General features: G+C 41.4%; 1 protein-coding gene across 4 annotated transcripts; it reads left to right on the plus strand.

Moving 5' to 3' along the window:
* The first annotated feature begins 562 nt into the window (after positions 1–562).
* NFYB (nuclear transcription factor Y subunit beta) lies at positions 563–21,754 on the plus strand. 4 transcript variants are annotated; one of them, XM_032783864.2, is made up of 7 exons: positions 584–679; positions 12,045–12,138; positions 13,049–13,179; positions 16,029–16,226; positions 18,226–18,307; positions 21,030–21,109; positions 21,318–21,754. In XM_032783864.2, exons 2-7 carry the CDS (start codon positions 12,045–12,047, stop codon positions 21,348–21,350), a joined length of 618 nt encoding a protein of 205 aa, XP_032639755.1. In that variant the 5' UTR covers positions 584–679; the 3' UTR covers positions 21,351–21,754. The 4 variants fall into 4 exon arrangements, with proteins under 4 accessions (XP_074924951.1, XP_032639755.1, XP_032639754.1 ...); XM_032783863.2 differs by having other exon boundaries at positions 623–707; XM_075068850.1 differs by lacking the exon at positions 16,029–16,226 and having other exon boundaries at positions 563–679.
* The last annotated feature ends 1,041 nt before the right edge of the window (positions 21,755–22,795 follow it).

A 22,795-nucleotide genomic window follows, 5' to 3' on the forward strand; every position in this document is an offset into this window, starting at 1 on the left:
ATTTGTGGGTTTGGATGAGTTTTGCATGCCTAGGTATGTATGAATTTTCTCACGACTGATGCAAAAGACAATGTTAACAAAAGCTCTTGTAAAGTATAACGCGAGTTTCACATAACTTTAGGTAATGTCATTCTTAGTGATCAACAATTGATAAATAAATACTATCTCCCTCTTAGAGATGGAGAGTCCAACACATCCCTCCTCTTACACAAACACTCAATGCCCAGACAATTCGGTTTACAACGGCCATCTGTATAAATGCATGCGCGAGGGAGCTGCACGGCGTCTACCCCACTGAAACCCCCGTCAGAGAAAGCCCCACGTGTGTGTGTAAATGGTGGTGGGGAGAGCTGTACAGGGTCTACCCCACAGCCCCCAACTGAGACCCCCTATCAGAGCGACCCCTGTCTGAACCGAAGTCAGTGTGTCTGAGGTAACAACAACCTCCCCCCGGCTCTGGCCCAGCGCATAAAGTCGAAGGCGAGCGGCGGCGGGAGGGAGTCCGCGCGGCGGGAAGAGCCGAGTGTGGCGGGGCTGGAGGGGAGGCGAGGCGGCGCGGAGGGAGGGCAGGCCGGCTGCGGGAAGCGGGGCTCCGCGCTGGGACTGGTTCCTTCGCAGCCATTTTCTGTCCAACCAAACAGCCGATTTGCGGAGGGAGCCAACCAGGGCCGCACTGGAGGTTTGTGCCTGGCTCCGGCCAATGATTGGTAACCGGTTCCACTGCAGGCTCGAATGAAATGTCCGTCTCCCTCCCCGGGCCCCGGCGCCGCCGCCGAGGGGACCAGGAAGTGCGGAGAGGAGCCCGGGCCCCGTCAGCGCCCGCTCGCCTCTTTGTGCGGCCGGAGCCGGGACGGGCGGGGACGGAGCCGGCAGGGGCAGGCGGGGGGAGATGGGACTGAAGCCCGCGCCCCTCCCGCTGGCCGGGGTTTTGGGGCATCGCGGCCGCTATTCTGGCTCCATTTTGTGGGCCCGGGCGGCGGGAGCGCAGCTCCCCGGGCTGCCACTGCCCCGCACACGGGGGAAGGCCCTTGCGCCGCCCCGGTCACAGCGGGGGCTGGGAGCCGCGATCCCCCTTTACCCGCCTCCGGGGTCCCCTCGGCCCTGGCCGCGGTGCCCAGCAGCGGTGCGGGAAGGGGATCTTCCCCCCCCCCGGCCCCGGTCAAACCCCAGTCGTGTCCCCTTTGCTCCCTCCCCCGCCCTGTAGCGGGGTGACTTGGGTCTCCCGATTGGGGGCCGCTTGTGGGATTTTAGGTGGGGGAAGGGGCGACCTTTTCTGCCCACCCTCGGCAGCCCCGACCTCGGCTGCTGAGCGTGCGGGAAGTCCGAGCCCCTATTGCGGCCACAGCTCCCCCCCGACCTCCAGCTCCCCCCCGCAGTTCCGACTTTGTGCCTGTCTGTGGGTTGGGAGGATGGCGGTGCTGGCGTGGTGCAGCATCTCCATGATCCTGGGATCAGAGCTAGGACAACTAGGCTCCTCTACATGGGCACCCAGCAGCTGACTGCAGTCCTCTTACGGTAAAAAATCCCTTGAAAGTGCTCAGCATGAGTAAGGCGCGTAGGGTGAGGCCCGAAAACACCAGGATGTGGTGAGAGGATCTGAGTAACCAGGCAGGAGCATCAGATTCCACAGTGTTGAGCAGTGACACTTCAGTTTTAGAGAAGAAATAATGGATTTTAGAGTGAGTGTGTGTGTGTCTTTTTTTTTTTTTTTTTTTAACATACCCAACTCTCATAGACAAAATGATCGTATCTTGAGTCTGTGGGTAAACCATCCCCTCAGGATGAGAAAGTAAGTGATAGGGAGAGGGGACTCTCCCTCCCATTGCTGTGCCTTCCAGCCCCTACAATTAGTACTGAAATGACAGCTAGACTTCTGAACAAGCTGATAAAAATAAACTTTTCTAGATGTTTAGAAACTTGATGTGAACTTCAACCAATATACAAGAAAGGATGTCTGGTGAAGCAGGTTTGATCTTGATTTAGGGGATTTTGGCTGAATTCATAAACCTTATTTAAATGTAAAGATTTTCCTTTTGTGTTTGTAACTCAGGCACAGCTGTGTTCAAGTGCATAAGAAGGGGGAAGTGAAACTTATGAGGCCAACAAGTCTGAGTGAAGTGCAAAAGTAACTAGTAACAAATGGTGACTAGTAACCTAAATCTGAAAACATTTTCCATTTTAATAGAGAGACAAGGTGGGTGAGGTAATATATTTTATTGGACCAACTTCTGTTGGTGAGAGAGACAAGTGCTCAAGTTTACACAGAGCTCTTCTGCTCTTGCTCTGTGTAAGTTCAAAAGTGCTCTCTAATAGCCTGGGACCAACATGCTACAACACTCCATTTTAATAATCAGCTGTAAATTGTTTTACACACTTAAATTTTAAGGTGCATTACCCCTGTCTTTAGCTCCTTTTATGTGGTAGCCTTTGCTGCCATCTTGGAACAAAATCCAGGCTGACACAGAGAGCAGAGTGCTGTAGACTGCCTAAGAATAATTTGGAAAAGAAAACAAATGTAAAGTTCCAGTAACATATCAAAGACTAGTACTGTATGTGACTCTTTAAGCTTGCACATTTTGTAGGCCACTCCAAAAGTGTAAAACTGCAAAGAAACTTAATCAGATTCTACTACTTCCCTTTTTTGTGGCCAAGTCTCACTTAAATGCAAGTCCTTGCTTCTGTAAATAAGATTTAGTATAAGAGTCTTAGAAGGCTGTGAGAGTGGCATGGTTGTATTGATTCTTTGGCGTATTCTGGTATAGTCAGTCATAGACAAGACTGTATCAGATAAACTAGGGCCACCCTTCATCTTTGAATGTCTTATCATTTTATTCATAATTACCTTTGCCTTGCTGACAGGAAAACATACTGTATTTTTAAAAAGTTAATTGGGATGCCTTTTCTGACAAAAGAAGCAGTAGCCAAAAGGCAAAATGGAAGGAGCAGCTTGGGGTACTACCACAGTATAGTTGTTGTTATATGTGCAAGAACTGTTTTCATGTGCAGCTGTTAGAATGGATTTCCTGAACAGCGTGTACACTTTTTCACTGTGCCAGCCAAACTCTGCTATATAATAGATTATTCCTTCTGTATAGTCTGTATTGCATCTGTTTTAACATTAGGAAAAATATTATTTGTAATGCTCAGGAAAATGCAGGGTGATCTGATCCTAAATCATTAATTCCCAAGATGGTATATCAACCACTTGTTGATGGTCTGGAGAGAGCTGGCTGGTTATGTAGTATTGGCTGCTGGCATTTTGAGCTGCTAACTAGACTAAAAGAAGCTAAAAATAAATAATAAAATCCTGGTATTACCCTTCAATATAAATAATTTGCAGTAGTTGCCATATAAATGATATGTGATTGCCAGTGGGAGAGGAGTGTGTGTGTGATTGTGGATAGGGGAAGTTCTGCACAGCTGTGGCTGGCAAGAGGACAGTAGTCCATGACACTCTACTAAGATGTGGGCTATGGTATAGAAATAGCTTTAATCCCTAACTTTAATCAAGACAATTTAACTGTTTTAATCAAGATTTTAAAATGGATAAAAATTGCTAATCTAATTTTTATTTAATCTTAAAATTGTTGGGTATCACACCTGAAATGTTTGTGATTTAAACAATGAGGTTATTGCATTATTCAGACTCTTTATTTTTAATTACCTTTTGTAACTGTTATTTAGAAAGTGTCTGTCTTCTTAGTAAAAATAGGTGGAAGTTATTTATTTATTTATTTACTAAATAGAGTTCATCAAAATGTATAAGCCACATTGTTAGAGTTAAACTGAATAGATCAGCATGTTAGAGTATCTAGTATTGGCCGAAAATAAAACTCTCCTGAATTAGTCTTGGAAAATTCTACTTGCTCTTTGCTTGAGGTGAAGAAATTATTTTTTGTATATGTGTGAAATATTTTTAAATATGGTAAGGGACAAATAGCCTCTGCCCTGACTTACAGTTTTAACTAATGGGGAGTGGGGGGAGGGAACAAAAAATAATGGATCACAGTACAAAATGAAAGATATTTTTATTTAAGTAAAGATACTAGGACAGTTTATTAAAATATTAATTGAATGTCTTTAAGACATTTCAAACTGTGTGTCTGTGCTTGTGCTGATGGAATAGATGGGACAGAGAGCTGCTGGTGCAGCCTCCTCTTCAGCACTGCTTATCTGTTTCAGTCTCTGCAAAAATACAGGAACTGCACAAACTTTTTCTTAAATAGCCTGTATAAGCTCTGATTCTTTCCAGTTCACATCTCTTCTCCCCACATACTCCCTCTTTCTCCCTCTCCACCCCCCACCAAAAAAATGACAGAAATTGTGCCTGATTCTTCCTGGTGTCCCACCACTCTAATACCAAGCCACTCAGTTTAGTGTCTGTTTCAGCAACAAGAAATGTCTGTTATTAGGGCCTGTCCATACTGCAACTGTAACCATGCTAGTGTACAAGTTAACTGGCATAAGCGGCTTTGGTTATAACACTTCTTATGTATAGTGTGGATGAGCCTACATGGAGGGAACTTCTTACAGCCTAGATTAGGGGTGGGCAAACTTTTTGGCCCAAGGGCCATACTGGGGTTGCAAAACTGTATGGAGTGCCGGGTAGGGAAGGCTGTGCCTCCCCAACACCTGGCCTCTACCCCTCCCCTTCCTGCCCCCTGACTGCCCCCTCAAACCCCTGACACATCACATCCCACCCTCTCCTTGTCCCCCGTAATTTCATGGGCACCCTGCCCTTGGACCCTGACCCTTACCACTCCTTGGGCCAACCTGCACCATGACCCCACCCCCTATCCACCCCCCCACATCCCTGTCCTTGCAGTGTTCATGTCCACAACCCGTCCACACGCCTCCTCCTATGATCAGGCCCCTGGGACCCCATGACCTATCCAGTCCCCCCCTTCCCTGTCCCCTGACCCCTATCCACACCTCTGCCCCCTGACAGGCCCCTGGGACTCCCACTCTTATCCAACCCTCCAGCCCCCCCGAACTTCTGCCCCATCCGACTGCTCCCTGTCCCCTGCCCCGATCCCTATCCACACCCCAACCCCTTGACAGTGCCCCAGGACCCCACGCCTATCCAACCCCCCTGTTCCCCATTCCCTGACCCCTATCCACACCCCTGCCCCCTGACAGGCCCCTGCGACTCCCATGCTTATCCAACCCTCCACTCCTGCTCCCCAGAACCTCCACCCCATCCAACCGCCCCTTGCTCCCCATCCCCTGACTGCCCCCCGGGGACCCTGACCCTTTATCCAACCCCCAGCCCCCTTACCATGTCGCTCAAAGCTGCATGTCTGGTAGCCGCACCACCTGGCTGGAGCCAGATACGCTGCAGCTCTGCTCAGCAGGAGTGCGCAACCCCTCCGCCCAGAGTGATGCCTGCATGGCTACTGGAGACAGTGGGGAAGGGGCCTGGGGCTAGCCTCCCTGGCCGGGAGCTCAAGGGCCAGGCAGGACGGTCCCGTGGGCCAGATGTGGGCCGTAGTTTGCCCACCTCTGGCCTAGATGCTGAATAGCAGCAGTGAAACTGTCCGATCTAGTTAATGTCACTCTACAGCTGTTAGGGAAGGCATTGAGCATCAAAGTGAATAGAGACGCTTCAGATGCAGGAAGAACACAGGGCATCCATTCACAAGCTGCAAATATATAAAGACTTTACACATTTTAATAAAGTAATTCTGTAGAAATTGATGGAATAATGTCCTTTCTCCCCATCCCATGCACATGCTTGGTAGGCAAAGTTTCTTACTCTAAATTGATTGAGTGGATTATTCAAGCTCTTGTCTAGTGGTTATATTACTAAGACTCTAGGGTTTTCAAAATACAATGACTAAAGATAAAGGGAAACTTCCGGATTTGGGTTAAATCAAGTCCCTTCCTTTCCAGTGCAGGATTATTGCCTACGTGGTTTATTTTATTTTTTCTAGTTTAGTTTTAAATGTCATACAAGGCCTGCTGCTTAACTTCCTGTGGGAGATCATTCCAGTCTTACAAATCACACTGCTAGGGAGTTTTCCCTGTTTTTAAGGCAGATTTTTCATTTCCTGTTATTCTTAGTTATGCATCTTTTATTGTACTGTGCTAAATTTCCTCTCCCCTCCTTGGTATTCACACTTCTCAAAAGCTTGTAGGCTTATGTCCACTGAGCCAAGGCACAAATATTCCTTACTCTTTTCTTCCAAGTAAATCCTATATTCCATTTAAGTTTTTATGATATTGAGGTGTTCTGAACTGAGTTTAGAATTCTAGGTGCAGTTTCAATAGGGCATTGCTGACAAGGAAATAATGCATACTGCTCCAGAACATCTTTATGTGCAGCCCAGAACCTCATTTTTTTTATGCAATATGATACTATAAGTTCACATCTAAAGTAATTTGCTGTCCACTATTACCCTTGAGTCTCATTTAGTACAATTCTGAATGCCTGCCTTCTTCCCTCCCTCCTTTTCTTGAATTGTCTTCTCCCGGTATTTTAATCTCCATTTTCCCCAGCAATTTCACTTAATTCCTGCTATTTTTAACTCCTTAAGATCTCTTTGCAATATTTCTGTCTTCAGTGGTGTTTGCAATACATCCCTGACTATTTACATGCAAATTACTGTAGTGTTTACTTCCAAATCACTGACAATCTCAAATCAGAATGGGACTAATCTGACCACTTCAAATTCCCAATTCATGACTCTCAATTTGATCCATTATCCCATATTATCTTTATTTGTGCTTGCTCCATTTGCTTGTGTTGCTGTCCAAGCCAGTCCATTTTTTCAAGTCATTTTTCAAACAGGCTCTAGAAGTGTCGAATGTAGCTGTATTTTTATTGCATAGGTATGCAATCCATTATACTAATTAAACAAGGAGTCTGGTGGCACCTTAAAGACTAACAGATTTATTTGGGCATAAGCTTTGATGGGTAAAAAAACCCCATTTCAGATGTGAAGAAGAGGGTTTTTACCCACGAAAGCTTATGCCCAAATCAATTTGTTAGTCTTTAAGGTGCCACCAGACTCGTCGTTGTTGTGGATGCAGACTAACACGACTACCCCTCATACTAAATTCAGTGTTTTTGAGTCTCCATGTATGATGCCATTATGTGACCACGCAAACAGGGAAATATGCTCCTTTTTATTAAAAAGGATATAATATAATCCCACCTTGGTAGGAACACAGTAGAATTCCCCTTGTGCAGGATTTGAGTCCTTGAAGTCAGGACAGAGTTTTCAAAGATGCCAAGTCCCATTTTCAAAAAGAATTTAAATGCATAAGTAATCTTTGAAAGCAGGATATAGGCTCCTAACTTGCATAGGCACTCTTAAAATTATTAACCAAGGTCTAGTTCTCCTTCTAGAGGCTTATTGTTCTGAAAATTAGTACCCACTTGCAGCAATGGCGTAGTTGCATTGTTGTTACCAGAAGTGTCAGTCTGACAGGAATCACTGCCCTTCTCCACCACACTTTGTCAATGAGTCAGATTGCTGTATGCTGGGGACATTCCTCTGGTACGTTGAACTTTGGTGCATTTTTAGAATAATTTCAGTTTCAAACGGGATGCTTTTGAATTATTTCGTAGCCGGTTAACATAGCTGTATACTGTAGTGCTTTACTGATGCATAAATCAGGTCATGCTATGTAGAATATGAGTCTTGTACTGAGCTGACTTTGAGCGTGTTAAGTAAACACTTATGGTGATCTTAACCCCAATGACGGATTATTGTGAATTTAAATGATAATTTTAAACAAGTCTGAATTTAAAACTCCAGTATTTTATTCTGACTATCCACTGTGACTGAACTGTTAGTAGCAGCCATCTTTAAACAGGCTCATGTTAATGTCAGGAACAGAACCGAAAGAAACATTAGTAGGGTGTCATGTTAATGTAGTAGATCAAAGCATAGTGTCTGTTCTTATCAGTTTAATCTCTTTTCTGGATACCTGGATCTAGATGACTTAAGCAACAATTGAAATTTAGTTTTTCTTTCCCTCTGCACCTCAAAACAATGAAACAAATAGTGTTTACTCCAGAAAGGTTTAGGAATGGATTAAGACAGGATAATGAAAGTTCCAGTTGAACTATGAGGGAAAATTCAAGAGCCTATGTCTGCTGTTCATCTAACTCTTATAAAAGTGAAGATACAAGGCCCTAAGCATAAAAATTCATCCATGAATAAGGAATATTCTTTATCACTTTTTGTTGAAGTGAGAAAACTATGAGAAGCACTCTTGATGTGTTTGGGTAGAACATCTAATTTAAAAGTCCAACTTCCACCAGTTCCAACCAATGGAATGAATTATCTTCTTGGGTCTTATCTATGCCTTGATTTTTTTTCTCAGAATTTTTCCCCCCATTGCTACCAAAAGTCAGTTGTACTAATCATATAATCGGTAAAATCATTTGTATAGGCGCTGACATTTTACCCACTGTGTCCAAAAGACCTTGTTCTGAGCAGGGTTAGGCAACACTGCCTCAAATGTTGATGGCTGTCTGGTGTCCTCTCTATATATTAATGCTTGCATCATTACCACAAGTGGGGTCATACAGGTGGTAGCAAGAGTAAGATGGGGATTTTTTTCCCCTGTGCAGGTTGGGGGAGGAGGGGGAGACTCTGTTATCATAAACTCCATCTTGTTTTGTGTGAATTCCACTTTTCAGGGACTCCACTCTTTATTGTTATCTTCACTTCAGAGTGTGACCTTCATGTGGTATTGCATCCTCTTTTGTGGACTAGAGCATCAATGTTTGTAGACAGACTTGACATAAATTGAATGACTGTCTGAAGATGGCACAGAGCAATCTTCAACAATCAGCCCATCCAGAAGAACAACGAACTCTATGCAGAAGTCTAGCGGGAAAAGTGGCTGATGATCCTTAACCTAGGCACGTGGCCAAAGGGGTCAGAGACTTTATTCAAGAGGGAATGCTATCTGTGAAAGGGGTGGGGGATGTCAAACTAGTGCCTCTTCTCTCCTTAGCCTGGTCTTCTTGAGTGTGGCAAGAAGGACTGCTCAGTCTAAGGATGCTGATCAAACCCAGGAGTCGCAGGAGGGATGAGATCAGACTGAGGAACGTATTCAGGACTGGTATTTTTCAAAGTTCTGTAACTCAAGTGATTTTTTTTTTTAAGAGTAAAGTGTCTGTGGTTAAGAAATTTCTTTACTAAGCCTGTATTCCTTACTTGCCTGCCACATTGTCTTGGAAAGGGTTGATACAGTGTGGTGGAACTCTGAGGGAGCATATATAAGCACCTGAGGCGTAGGTGGGCTGGGGTGTGGGGGCAAAGTGCCCAAGAGAGGTGTCAGACAAGTATCTTCACCTTGGAGTGTCTAAAGACCCAGGGATAGGAACAGTAACCAGTCACTGTCCAGACCCAAATTGCTTAGAAACGTGGTATCCAGTAGTTGTGTTCACTCACAACAGAATGCTCCCCGCCCTGAGAGAGGGACTCGGCCAGGTTGTGATAGACACAACCTTCATGTGGTTAAACTAGCAACATTACTAATCTTTTAATTCCTATCAACATAGTTACAAGGTTGCTTCTTCGGTTCAGGTTGGATTCATCCACAGTAGATATACTAGCACCCCTGTTACTATAACAGCCAGCACTGGTGCAGTTTGACCTGTTCTAAGCTGCTGACGTAGACAGGTCTCAAACATTTTCATCTTGATAACTCTCACTAGTGATAGCAATCAAGTATCTGCAATATTGCCGGTGGTTGCAGTAAGATGAGTACTCAGTCTGGTATAGAGTATATACTTGAAGAAAACCCTTTCTGTGGTCATAAAGATCCATGAGGTGGATCCCTCTGTAGGATCAGGTGTAAGATTGCTTTTCATTCTCTCATTAAGGAGAAATCCAGATGTGAATGGTTGGGTTTTTGTTAGCCAATGACTATGTAAGATTAAACAAGAAACAGAAAAAAACCCACAACAAACAAGGTTAATTAAACTCCTGAAGGTAGGAAACATTTACTTTAATTCCCAGATATGGAAATGGTGATACAGCGTGTATCTTGCTGAACATTAAATAACTAGAATTAATTTTTAAGTGAATATGATAGACAGCATCCCAGCTATCACACTTTATCTAAAATGGTTGCCTGGAACTCAGCTATTCCTCCATAACAAGGTAATGACAGATGAGTGTTTCTGCTTCCCTACAGTGAAAGCAATGGAGAAGTCCTAGTACACCAGTGTTACTCAATTGATCACCTGTGCACTCTGCTAAAGTGGATTCCTTGAAATAATGCCAAATTAAATTTTAGAACATCATACATCTTAATACTGATTAAAATTACCATACATTGTTTGCAGTGTAAGTCATTACAGATGTAATCTTATTGTCATGGCTGCTAGCACACACTAACAGCCAGAACTGCTTGACATTTTTCAAATGAATTTTTCATTAAAATACAGCCTTTTGTGCAAAGAGCATTTTTTCATGAAAACAGTTTCAAAATGTTTCATTTTTTTAAAAAAGCTTCTGATGGAAACTTTAAGTGAAGAGACTTTCTGCTTGTTTTGAGAATTTTTTTCATTTTGGCATGTCTGCTGGGGAAAGGAGGAAGGGAATCACCAGTGTTGCTCAGGCAAATTTTAATTCCATGATGGGTTGTTGTTTTTTTGTTCCCTTCCCCCCGCCCCCCAAAAAATTGAAAAATCATCCAAAAAATTTTAAAATAGTTCTGCAGAAAAATCAAACCATTACAACAAACAGAATGAAAGGCGCTTCTGAATTTGCAGAAATTTCAATTACTTTATTTGGTAAACTCATGACAGAAATTAAGGTGAAACCATTTGGTCTGCATACAACCTAGAGCTGCTGGTCTGTGTCTGCTTCAGAATTAAGCCAGAGGGTCATTGAGACCGAGAAGCATACATGGTGCAGACAGAACATCCAGAAAATTATAAGCAAATGGCAGTTTTCAGTGTGACTTGGCCAAATCTGGACGTATTTTCATGGGGACAGCAAAAGAGACACCTCTGTAGCCCCAGGACTAACTCCCAATCAAATTTTGAGTTCTTGCTCCATACCAATGAGGCTTTACAGGATTTCTCAACCAGTGGGTTGCAGCCCAAAACCGGGTTGCCCGTATGTGTCAAAGGATGGCAAGGGGGCTGGGTCCTGCTTCTGGGGGGAGGAAGAGGGGAGAGATACTGGGGTAGGAAGTTGCAGATTTTTGCCCTGCTCTCACCCTGCAGGGGTGCATCCTACAGCTCTGGTCCTGCGGGGCCAGCTGAGCTCAGGTTCTAGCATTGAGTGTTGTGACCTGGTATGAAGGGCCACAGCATCACTCAGGTTTGCTCCAGCTGCTGCTCCACCATGATGACGGGCAAGCCGGGCCAAATTTGAGCAAGTGGTGCTCTGATCCTTTGCATCATTCACAAATTTGGCCTGGCTAGACCTGAATAGCACTGCAACCCCAGAGATTGCAATACCCAGAGCAGGGAGCTGAGTCCAGATCGCTCTGCAGGACAGGAGCTACTGCTGTGGTATACAGAGTGTACTTATTTAGTACTTAATATATATACTATATATCCTTAGTAAGAAATGTTTTAGTAAGCCAGGTGGTTTTTGCTCTAAAACTATTTACTGGGTCATGATAGGCCATAAAGATTTACAAATGGGTCCTGAGTTCAAAGGATAGAGAACCACTGCTTTAGAATTCCTTTTTAAAAGTTAAAAATTACCTATGTTTCCCTATTCTCATTCTCAACTGGTTGCAGAGTTTTTGCTGAAGCTTTCCTCCAGAAACTAGCCTGAGACAGAGGCCAAACATGGAAAACTTCAGCCCACACAGTTAAAAGTAGCTTCCTATAAGTTTAAATGTGAACGAGCTACTGAAGCCAAAGCATCTCGGATCAAATTCAGCCTTAATTGAAGAGCAATGGACACTGTTTTTAACAGGAAAGTGCTTGTTTATGCAAGGGCTGAATTTGGCCCCTTACTTTCAAGGTAACTTAAATGGATCTACTACTAAGCAGTAGCATTTGAGTATACTAGAGTATGTGATTGGGTTTTTTTTGTTTGTTTGTTTTGTTATAGATGGACGGTGACAGTTCTACAACAGATGCTTCTCAATTAGGAATTGCTGGAGATTACATTGGTGGTAGTCACTTTGTAATACAGCCTCATGATGGTAAGAAACGTACCAGTTAAAGTGGAAGTTTGTCTGTCTTAGCATAATACTATTAAGTATTATAATGTCCTGTCACTTCTTGTCTAGCTCTTCCATTAATTCTCCATTGTTCAGGAAGCTAAGCAATGATATTTATCTGCATTCATAATGACTCCCTGCATACAACTGAGTCTTGATCAATTTGAAAATGGGTTTGCAACTTTCAATGGTAGCATTGGAGCCCCTCTGAAAGCAATCTAGTGTTCTGGGAAAAAGAAGTAATCCACAGGAACATGCTCTACATTGACCTGTAATGGGGTGGTGTGTGTGAAATATCAAAGGATGATGCTTGCCTCTTTGCTGGAAGAGGAATGTCTCTTTCTAAAAAAAAAAAAAAAAAAAAAAAAAAAAAATTATAATGTTGTTCAACAAACAAATTAAATCTTAGTGTTTGTGAAGTTGGTATCCAGAAGAACAATATTGGATGTGTCCATGTGTAATATATAAAAATAATACATATGGGTGACGTGTGATAGAAAACAACTTTCCTAGGCACCACAATGTCATGGGAGCATGTGTTGATTTTTAACAACTCTGGAATTTTCAGGGCTGTAAGCAAGTGTGGTACTCACTTGGAAGTTGGGAATCTCCCATTTCAACTCTTTTTAAATCTTAAACCACACTGAATATTGCTAGTCATCTATTTCAGACCAGTATCATTTTCTTTTGCTGTTGCAGATGGGGTTTGAAATTTCACTTTTGGGGGATAAGAGGGAACACTTCTGTAGCAAGCTTTTCTTAATGGCAGCTATTTGAAGTTGATCAGAGGTTTGGAATGTTAATAGTCCTGGATTAATAAGTAGAATACGGGTAAGATGATAGAAGGTGCTTGACAAATGCACCCAATGCTAACTTTTCTTTATTTTGCTAGACACGGAGGACAGTATGAATGATCATGAAGACACAAATGGCTCAAAAGAGAGTTTTAGAGAACAAGATATATATCTTCCGATTGCAAATGTGGCAAGGATAATGAAAAATGCCATACCCCAGACAGGAAAGGTAATATCCATGGCTAAATCCAACAGGGCTGTTCTGCTAATGAGAACAGATTCATGTATTACATTCATTCTTCGGTTAGGCAAACTTGGGTTCCAGTACAACATCTCCATCTTCAGTTGCTGAAACTGTACACTTGCTCTTTGAGAGCAATTTTTTTTGGCCAGGTTTCCCAAAATTTATTTTGAACTATTTGAGTTACAGGAATCCAACAATTAAAAGATTAAAACTGCTCTTTTGCATAAAAAATATAAACTACTTATTTATTCATCCATATTATGTAATCTATAGCGGTGATGTTTGGTAGTATTTTTTTAGACATGCAGATTGTACATAACTGTCACATAAGAGCGGACTTATTTGGTCAAAAATAGAGGCTAATATTTGAGCTGGCTTGCTTAGACCTTATCTAAACACAAAGACTGAAGCAGGTGTCTAAATCAGTTTAAACTGGTGCAAACCCCGGTGTGGACACACTTAAACAGGCTAATGAGATTGCTAAATTGTATGACAAATGTAAATTACTGAAGTAGCCAGGTCCAAAGTAGGTTTTGTGCTTTATCTAGTATCTACAGTGCTTTACATAGACTAAGAATGTTTTAAAAATAGCCACCAGACGTTCACTCATAAAAGTTTTCAGGCATGATGGCAATCAAATATTAAGAACTGTTAAACTTGTAGGAAGGAGATTTTTCTTTTTAATTGGAGTGCAGGGAAATTGGAATGAGTGAGCCAGTTTGGATGAAATAAGAACTTCCTTCTCAATCATCTGAGGAAAAATCTAGTTTTTCCAGAAGCAAGATACCAAAATGCCATTACATAGGATTTGGAGTATTGCTTATTGCTCTTGTCTTGCTACAGAAACTTTCCTTTTCGTCGGTACAGCTTACAAAATAATCAGACAGCTAGCAAGACATTAAAGTATAACCTGGCATAGGCAAGCCATGGGAGTCATGGATGCTTTATAAACCGCTGAGTGTTCCAGTGTAAGATAGTTATATTCATTAATCTTTTCTTTATGCCAGATTTTCAGAAGTGCTTAGCACCCACAATTGAGGTCAGGTTTTCAAAAGAAGTTGGCACATTGAGTGCTAAGCTGTCTTGAAAATCTGGCCATAAATATCACAATGGGAGCTGCTGACTCCAAGTGTCTAGATGTTTGAAAATTATGTCAGAGAGAATATGGGGTTCTGAATAAAGATTATTACTCTGAGATACAAAGGCTCCTTCTACGTATTCCAGCTGGAATAGATTTATCACATATGAACAAGCATCAAATAAGGATAATCCTTCAGTGGATTCTTGCTTATTTACTTTTATAAATACTCCGCTATAGCACCCCTCTGCTATTCTAAATCACCTAATTTATTTTTAACGGGTTAAAAACTTTGACTCACTCAATTTATTCTTGGCAGGAGCATATCTGTTTGTTCACTTGAATGCTTGTTTAGAAAACTTAGAATATTAAAAACCACTACAGAGGCTTGCTGCCGAGCAAACTGAGTAAGCACAAGTTATGAATCTGATTAGGATAAAATATCCCTGGCTGAGCGGCAGAAACTTACTTCTGGAGGGCGTGAGATACAGACTCAATGGCAAAGTGAGCAAATTAAAGGAGAATAGAAATTCATGAAGATGCTTTGTCCCACAAGACATCATCAAGTGCTGTCCAATCAGATTCATCATAACTCCAATTCCATAGCTTTCTTAGTTTCCATTTCCAGAGGGCAGGGGTGGCTCTAGGTATTTTCGCACCCCAAGCACGGTAGGCAGGCTGCCTTCGGCGGCTTGCCTGCTGGAGGTCCCTGGTCCTCCGGATTCAGCGGCGCGCCTGCAGGAGGTCTACCGAAGCCGCGGGACTGGCGGACTCTCCACAGGCATGGTGCCGAAGTCAGCCTGCCTGCTGCCGTCATGGCAACCGGCAGAGCGCCCACGGCCAGCGCTTCCATTTAGGTGACCTAGGCAGTCGCCTAGGGCACAAGGATTTGGGAGGGCTGCAATTAGGCAGCGGGGGGTCCTTCCGTGCTCTGGGTTGTCGTCAGCAATTCTGCTGCGGGTCCTTCATTTGCTCCAGGACCCGCCGCCGAAGTGCCCCGAAGACTTAGGGCGCCAAAAACCCTGGCGCTGCTCCTGAGAGCGCCCCCCGTGGCTTGCCATGCTGGTGCCTGGAGCCCCCCCCCCGCCAGAGGGTTATAGTACCATGAGATTCACTTTCACTTATAACTTATGAATTCAGATCTGACTGTGAATATAATGGCTTGTGTCAAAAGAGAAGAAAGGGAAGCATGCAACCCACTAGTGTCTCTAAACTGTGTGCATATATAACAGCTTGTACAGAATGCAGCTGTGAAATATTACAGAAGTTGTAGAGGTCTGTAGTGTCACCTGAAGTAGTAACATAATAATCTTACTCTATTTAAAATGCTATTTTATCTGCATTTTACCTGGAAAACTGGTGACATCCAGTGGCTGTTTTGCATATGCACACCAGTTTTGTTCATATATGCATATTACTTGTGGATAATTATTGTGGGGATATCCCCACATCTTCTAGTTTATCATTCTGATACACTAAAAACCTGTAGTACCCCAATTCTTAGTAATTTTGCAAGACTCTCTGGACTGGTGAGCCTAAGAGCTTTAATCCACAAGCCTGATCCTGAGAGGGGCTTAACACCTCTAACTTCCAGTGAAGTCAAGGGCAGTTGTGGCTGGCCAGCACCTTTCAGGTTCAGATCTCTGAATTGAGCTTTGGGAACAAGTTTAGTAAGTAGAGCTTTAATTTGCAGTTTATTAACATGGTGAAGCTTAAGCAAACTTCAGGTGACTTTAGTAATGGTTTTTCTTACCAGATTGCTAAAGATGCAAAGGAGTGTGTGCAAGAGTGTGTAAGTGAATTCATCAGCTTTATAACATCTGAAGCAAGTGAGAGGTGTCATCAAGAGAAACGAAAGACTATCAATGGAGAGGATATTCTCTTTGCCATGTCTACCTTGGGATTTGATAGTTATGTTGAACCTTTGAAGCTGTATCTCCAAAAATTCAGAGAGGTTGGTAGCCTATCTTTCCACCCAGGTTTAGACAAACTTACTGTGTTCAGTGATGGCTCTTTTTTATCTCCATATAAAGCTGAAAATGGTTCATTTGCACCATTCCCCAGAATCTTCTGTCCAGTGACTGATGGCTTTTATCCCATGTCATGTTTTATTCTGATGTAGACATGGATGTTACACATCAGAATAGAACATGACATGGGATAAAAACCACTTAAAAACATAATTAAGAGTATTGACAAACTTGCTATTCCAAACTAACTAAATTGTTCAACTGATTTTTGAAGAACCTTTCAAACATTATGATAAAAATCAGTTTTTGTGCTCCTGTTAAGAACTCAGCCAGATCCTCAGCGCATTCAGTGGAGCTACTCTTACTCACACCAGCTGAGGAGCTAGCCCACTACATTTTGTCAGATTTCATTTCTAATCTGGGAAGTGGAAAGGTATATTTTAACGTTACTTTGGTAACATAAAAACTTGTCAACTACATGCTTGTTCGAGTATATTTTGCTTAGGTTGTCAAGTACTTTCCAATACCCTCTTTTGGCATTAAGATTTGCAATTCTTATTGCAGAAGATACTTCAAGATTCAGCATATCCTCTAGTCTTTTCAGAATTTAGCATGAACTTCCTTCCTTCCTTCCAGCAACCTAAATTTCATGCAAAATAGAACTATCCTCTGCCTTTCTCCACCTTTTTTTTGGGGGGGGGAGGTGGAATCTGAACAGATTAATGTATATTCTATTCCTTCATGCACCATCCCTCTGTGGCAATTTATGCCAAAGGATGGGGAGTTTTCCTATGAGACAGTGGCATGAGACATTGACTCAAGAACTGAGTCTGTCCAAACAAGTTATAGGAACTTTCAGCTAATAAGATGCTTCTCCCTTCCTCAACATCCCTCCATTCTTCCCGCACACCCACATGGTATACAGAACACCCCATACGCTAACCCTCTTCCATGTGTTCATGTAGTGCTGTCTGAATGCTGGGTTAGCTTGTATGTTGCAGTAGCTCTTAAGAAAATTTTTAAACCTGTTTGGCTTCAAACATACTTCTTCTTTACAGTGACATTGATTACCCTATCAACTGTGTCAATAGGCTAATGGAGCTAGCATTTAAAATCTGGATTTGTTGGCTCTGGGTTTGCCTATCAGCTATAAATGATGTTCCCAGTCTTGTCTTCAGAGTACTGTATAGGAAACTGCCCCAACTTTTTTTTTCCATTAAACACATGGACATTTTGTCATTTATGTTAGTACTTTCCTTGATGTTTTCACAAAAAGCCTGGCTGATGAAACAGCACACAGTTCATTGGGTACCTTAACTCATCATGCTGACCTCAGGTTCTGATTATATTGGATACTATGGGGAAGAAATCCAGTATCTTGGGTTCTAAAGTGACCTTCCTATTGTATGACATTGGCACTGTACATAATCACTTCCCACAGCTATTAGAAAAGGCATTAAAGCTATAGCATATAAATTAGTGGAACAACCCAACACTGCATCTTGTCTCTTTTCCACTTCATATCCCAAGAACTGTTCTAGAAACTGTGTCTATCCATGTATAAAGTGCAACAAATAAGCTTATGTAACCAGCATATGTTTGCCACATTTTGAGTACTCCTGGAATTCTGCAGTCTGCTGTGAATTCTAGGTGCAAAATGTTGACCTAACTATTCCTTGTGAGTTACCACAGAACTCTTACTTTTGTAGAATTTGAAGGATCTCCTATAAAAGTGCAGTCTTTGTACAAATCTCTTATGTAAGGAGTATAGCAAATGTTTAAACCAACTCTTCGGAAGCTCACTTGTGTATTAATATTTTAAAGAAACATGATAGTTGCAGTTCTTGGATGTTAGTGTCACACTTCTCATTACTGCATACAGGCTCTGTTAGCAGTTGTAAAAGTTCCCATTTTAGGAAACTACGATGTTGAGCAATCTAAGGTAACTATTATAATGCAAACATTTTCTGTATTTCATTCAAGGCAATGAAAGGAGAGAAAGGAATTGGAGGAACAGTTACAACTGCAGACGGTCTTAGTGAGGAGCTCACAGAAGAAGCATTTAGTAAGTAAACTTTTAAATTGCTAATTCAGAGCTCATTACTACTTTTATTTGTAGATCCTCAAAGGTTTCAGATTTGAGGAAATGTTAATCATCAGAATTGTATTCTTAGTCTGACTCAGGCTCAGTTACTATCTGGGTGGGATCTAAAATAATCCAAATTTTCATTTGGGAAGTGTTGGGGATAACCTGCACTTAGATGCATTCGTTGGAGTCAATGGAAGCTTTGTGCGCCAAGGGTCATAATTTATTCATCATTCGTTTGATACTAACTTTGCAGTTGGTAATCATGTCCAGTGGCACTAGGTTTAAATTCTAGTCCTAATGTGAAGTGCTTTGAGAGCATGAACTAGTGCTGTAATTTTTCATTAGATTTTAAAGAATATCAATTTTAAAGTTTTCTTATTTCCATAGTAGCCCATTCAAGCCCATATTCAATCTTCCTGCAAAAATGCATGGGAGGGAAAAAAGAAAATCACATTTTGTGGTGTGGAGTCTGCCAAAATGAAATTGAGGTTCCTCTCTGGTTCCTGTCCTTCTGAAACTCTTACTGTAAATAGAATGCACAGACTTTGTGGATGGGGGGCGGGGGGGAGACAGCTGTGGTCGAGGGAAGAAGAATCTTGTGAAACTGTTCTTTTCCTTTATGGCTCCATTGTAGCTTACTTCTCCATATCGTGCAGTGGGGCCTGAAGGTTCATAGGGGTCCCTCAATTTTTTTTTTAATTTGGAACTAAGGCCTTGATAACAGTGCCCCCCTCCCCCCGCCCAGTTCATGAAACGTTGACATTCACGGTTTAACATCAGAGGTCAGCAAATATAAAGGGTAACTTTCCAACAGCAACATTAACTCAGGCATTTTGCGCCTTCTGTATATTTTGTCATACATTTAAAGACAAACAGTAATGTGTATATCTATACATTTAGCAAGGTAAACAGGAATAGAAAATACTGTGTGCACAATGCCTTAACATTGCTATAGAAACCTCAACTCTTGCAGGTCCTGATGGTTTGTTTGAATCTAAACTTTAGGCTTTTTAATCCTACCTCTGTTGCCTGCAGTAGCAGAGGACTGGACTCGATGATCCCGGGGTCATACGTAATTTCCCAAGGGCTCATGTAAAGAAAAATGAGTGGAAGAGAGAAAGCTAAATCAGCTGCATGAATGAGCCCTTTATGCAGGCACTGATGTAGTACTCACAGGAAACATTCCTATGCTTCTAAGAAGCATGTGCTCCTAACAGCACCATTAGTGTGTGCTCTTACTAGAAGTACTGGTATAGCGCTTTCAAGAACTGATGTGAAGACAGGATACACCTGTCAACTGTGTGAGTCTGCTGTCTACTTCCCGAGTCTCTGCAAGATGCTCCCTAATCTGGAAGTAGAAGGCTGAAGAAATGCCTTGACACCTGCTCACCAATCATATTTCAGATTTCCCGGGCTCTGGAGGCTTTAGGACATACTATGATGCAAAGCTTGAGTGGTTGGGAAAGTTACTGCACACGTGATTTAATGCCAGCATTAAAAATGACAGTTTTGAAAGAGAATAGTAGGACTCAGCAGGGAGTAGGAGGCCCCTGGCTAAGAGCCAGCAGAGGCAGGACTAGGGGACAGAACCACTGTCTCTTATAAAAAGTGTGCTTTGCAAGTCACGTATGTTTGTGTAGGATTATCTTGTCTGAAGAGTTTAACTTTACACTTAGTGTCTTTTGCATGTAACTTTTAGTTTGGGCACAACTTAATTCAATGGAAATCAATTTTTTTTACCAAATATGATAAAGACCAAATTTAATCTCTCAAATGTAAGATGTTCAACTCTGTCAAACATTTGGTTAAACTTTTTTTAAATGGGAAACTGATTTAGGGTTGTTCCGTTTTTCTCTTATCCTTATGTAGAAATGGCTGGACTTTCCAAACCAGCCCCTCACTTATTTTCTCCAGATGCAGAATCTCAAAGTTATAACTGAATGTTTAGCCTTTTGTTTCCTAATGACTTTGTAATAATTCTACCCTTTGATTGTCACAGGGCTTAGACCCACAAAATGATAATGTTTATCTAACAGGTTCTCCATTTAGTCTCTTGACTTCCACACCACATTTAGTCAGTTTAGTAGTCAAAAACTTTTACTTCACTGGCTTTCTGTAGGTCACTCTGTGTTAAGTCCAAGCTCTTTGTCATGGCCTTCAGAGCACTGCACAGTTCCATCCAAGCCTGCATCACAACTCTAATTGCAACCATTACTCTTACCACTGCCCCACTTTTTCCACTAACAAATCCCATCTCCGTCAGGGCAGGGATAGTCTCTTGTTGTGTCTTGGAAAGCATGGGACTCTGTGCTTTAACAATTTTTTTTTTTTTTTTTTTTTTTTTTTAATTCAAGTGGCCAGTATGGTAAAGTCCACGTCACATTGGAAAGTAAAGCTGGTTTTTGCCTTCATACATCATCAGCAGTAAAAATTTTGCAAGCTGACTTCAGATCATGATTTGATGCAGAATAAAATCAGTTTCAGCTCTGCAGTGCTAATGGGAGCTAACTTGTTTTTGTTAGTAAACAGGTGTGAGTTTATAGTGCTCAGGGGGTAGATATGAGGAGGAAGGTTATGCCATAGTCCCTCTTACCATAACTGAACTTTCTGTTGTGAATGATAATATATACTTTAAACAAGGTTCTATGTATCCTACAGTTTTGTCTAACTACCTTAACTAAAATGCTCTTTCTTTTAGCTAACCAGTTGCCAGCAGGTTTAATAACTACAGATGGCCAGCAGCAAAATGTTATGGTTTATACAACATCTTATCAACAGGTACAGTATCCTCTCATCCACTCTCTTCCTTCTGTTGCTAAAATTCAAAGCCTTATTTCAGACCCCCTAGTCTGAAATAGATGACAATAACTTGTATTTAGACCTTTGTCATGACTTTGACACTACAAACTGCAAGATTACTAAATGTGATACAGCATCCGAGGACAGAAACTTGAAACTAAGCTTATGTTCTTTTCCCCCTCTCTAGATCTCTGGTGTTCAACAAATTCAGTTCTCGTGATTTGAAGAAGGCTTTGGATTTGGGAATGGAAGAGAGACAAGAAAGCTGTACAACTTGTGAAGGGAGACATTAGTTTAAAATGACAGAGGAGTTGTATCTTTGTACATTAAATAGCTGTAATGTAGCTACCTGAGGCTTGACTAATGGAGGTGTGAATTCTGACTCAAATCTTCTTTTCATGAATTTTAAAAATTGGATATTAAGGGTATTAAAGTATTTTTGTTTTGTACAAGAGTTTGTTGCTCTGTATAACTCCTGTATGCATTGTATATTGCAATTTATTACTGTCAGAGATTTGTAGACAGTTTCTTATTTTCATATTGAATCATGTTACTTTTGTAATTCAGGTAAACAGCTGAGTTTAATTCATGTTTACCCTTTAAATAAAATAAGGGTAAAGTTCATTTTGAATGCAAGTTGCCTTTATTATAAAATCTGAATTGTTCTTGGTTATGTAAATTGTCTTGCATGTCTTAACTAGATTTTTAATGTTGACATATTTATTGAAAATTTGAAAGGGATTTTTTTTATGAAACTCTAGCAGCTCAAAAGAATTGTTAGAATTGTTTTTTAATGTAACATTAGAACTTAATGTTAATCCAGAAGCAAACAATTGTTAGATCTGTTGAAATTTCGATATTTGGTTCCCATCAACAGTATTTACTATAATGCAATAGTTATTTGAGATAGCTACTACAGGCATTCATTAGACTACTTTTACAATTATATTAACTTAACTCTGTACAGACTTCTGAAGAATAATTTGTTAAATTTAAAGTAGTCTTAGAGCTATTGAAATGCATGGTTTTTGGAAAGCCAAATCCCAAAATGTAACTGTTTCCTCAAGTGTTATAGGAGGATTATATAGTCCTGTGGTAAATGACCTCAATTTAACTTTTAAACTGAAATATTATAAGGTTTGGTTTCCTGTAAGACTGTGGGAACTCTCAGATGTTTCAGAAATAGTGTGTGCATGTGTGTACAAGCATATGCATGTGTGAGTGACTGAAATATGAATAGATGATAAATCTGAAATGAAAGACTCAAACATCTAGTTTGTTGTCTCCTTCCTGATTTTGCAATAAACTGTACCTAGATAATGTAATTTTGTATATTTAGTGAGCTGTTTAGTAACGTTGCTGGTTGGTTTGTTTTTTAAATAATTGGGTGAATAATCTTGTTAGATACTTCAGTGGCCTAGACTGTGTTGGTGGTAGTGTACTAGCATCCCTGTTGTTCAGGCTGAGTTTGGAGACTTAATATTTCTATTTGCATTTCAGTGGGCTGAAAGTTAGTACAACCCTCACTCTGCCACCCATCTCTTTTTTAACTTAAAAACAAAAACAAACCTTTGGCCTGGTGCCATAGTTTTCCTGGAGGCTATTTTGGAAATGTGATGTTTAAAACCTTAATGGACTAGATAACCTGGCTTAAAACAAAACAAC

The sequence above is a fragment of the Chelonoidis abingdonii genome, chromosome 1 (assembly GCF_003597395.2).
Source record: "Chelonoidis abingdonii isolate Lonesome George chromosome 1, CheloAbing_2.0, whole genome shotgun sequence".
Taxonomy (NCBI): domain Eukaryota; kingdom Metazoa; phylum Chordata; order Testudines; family Testudinidae; genus Chelonoidis; species Chelonoidis abingdonii.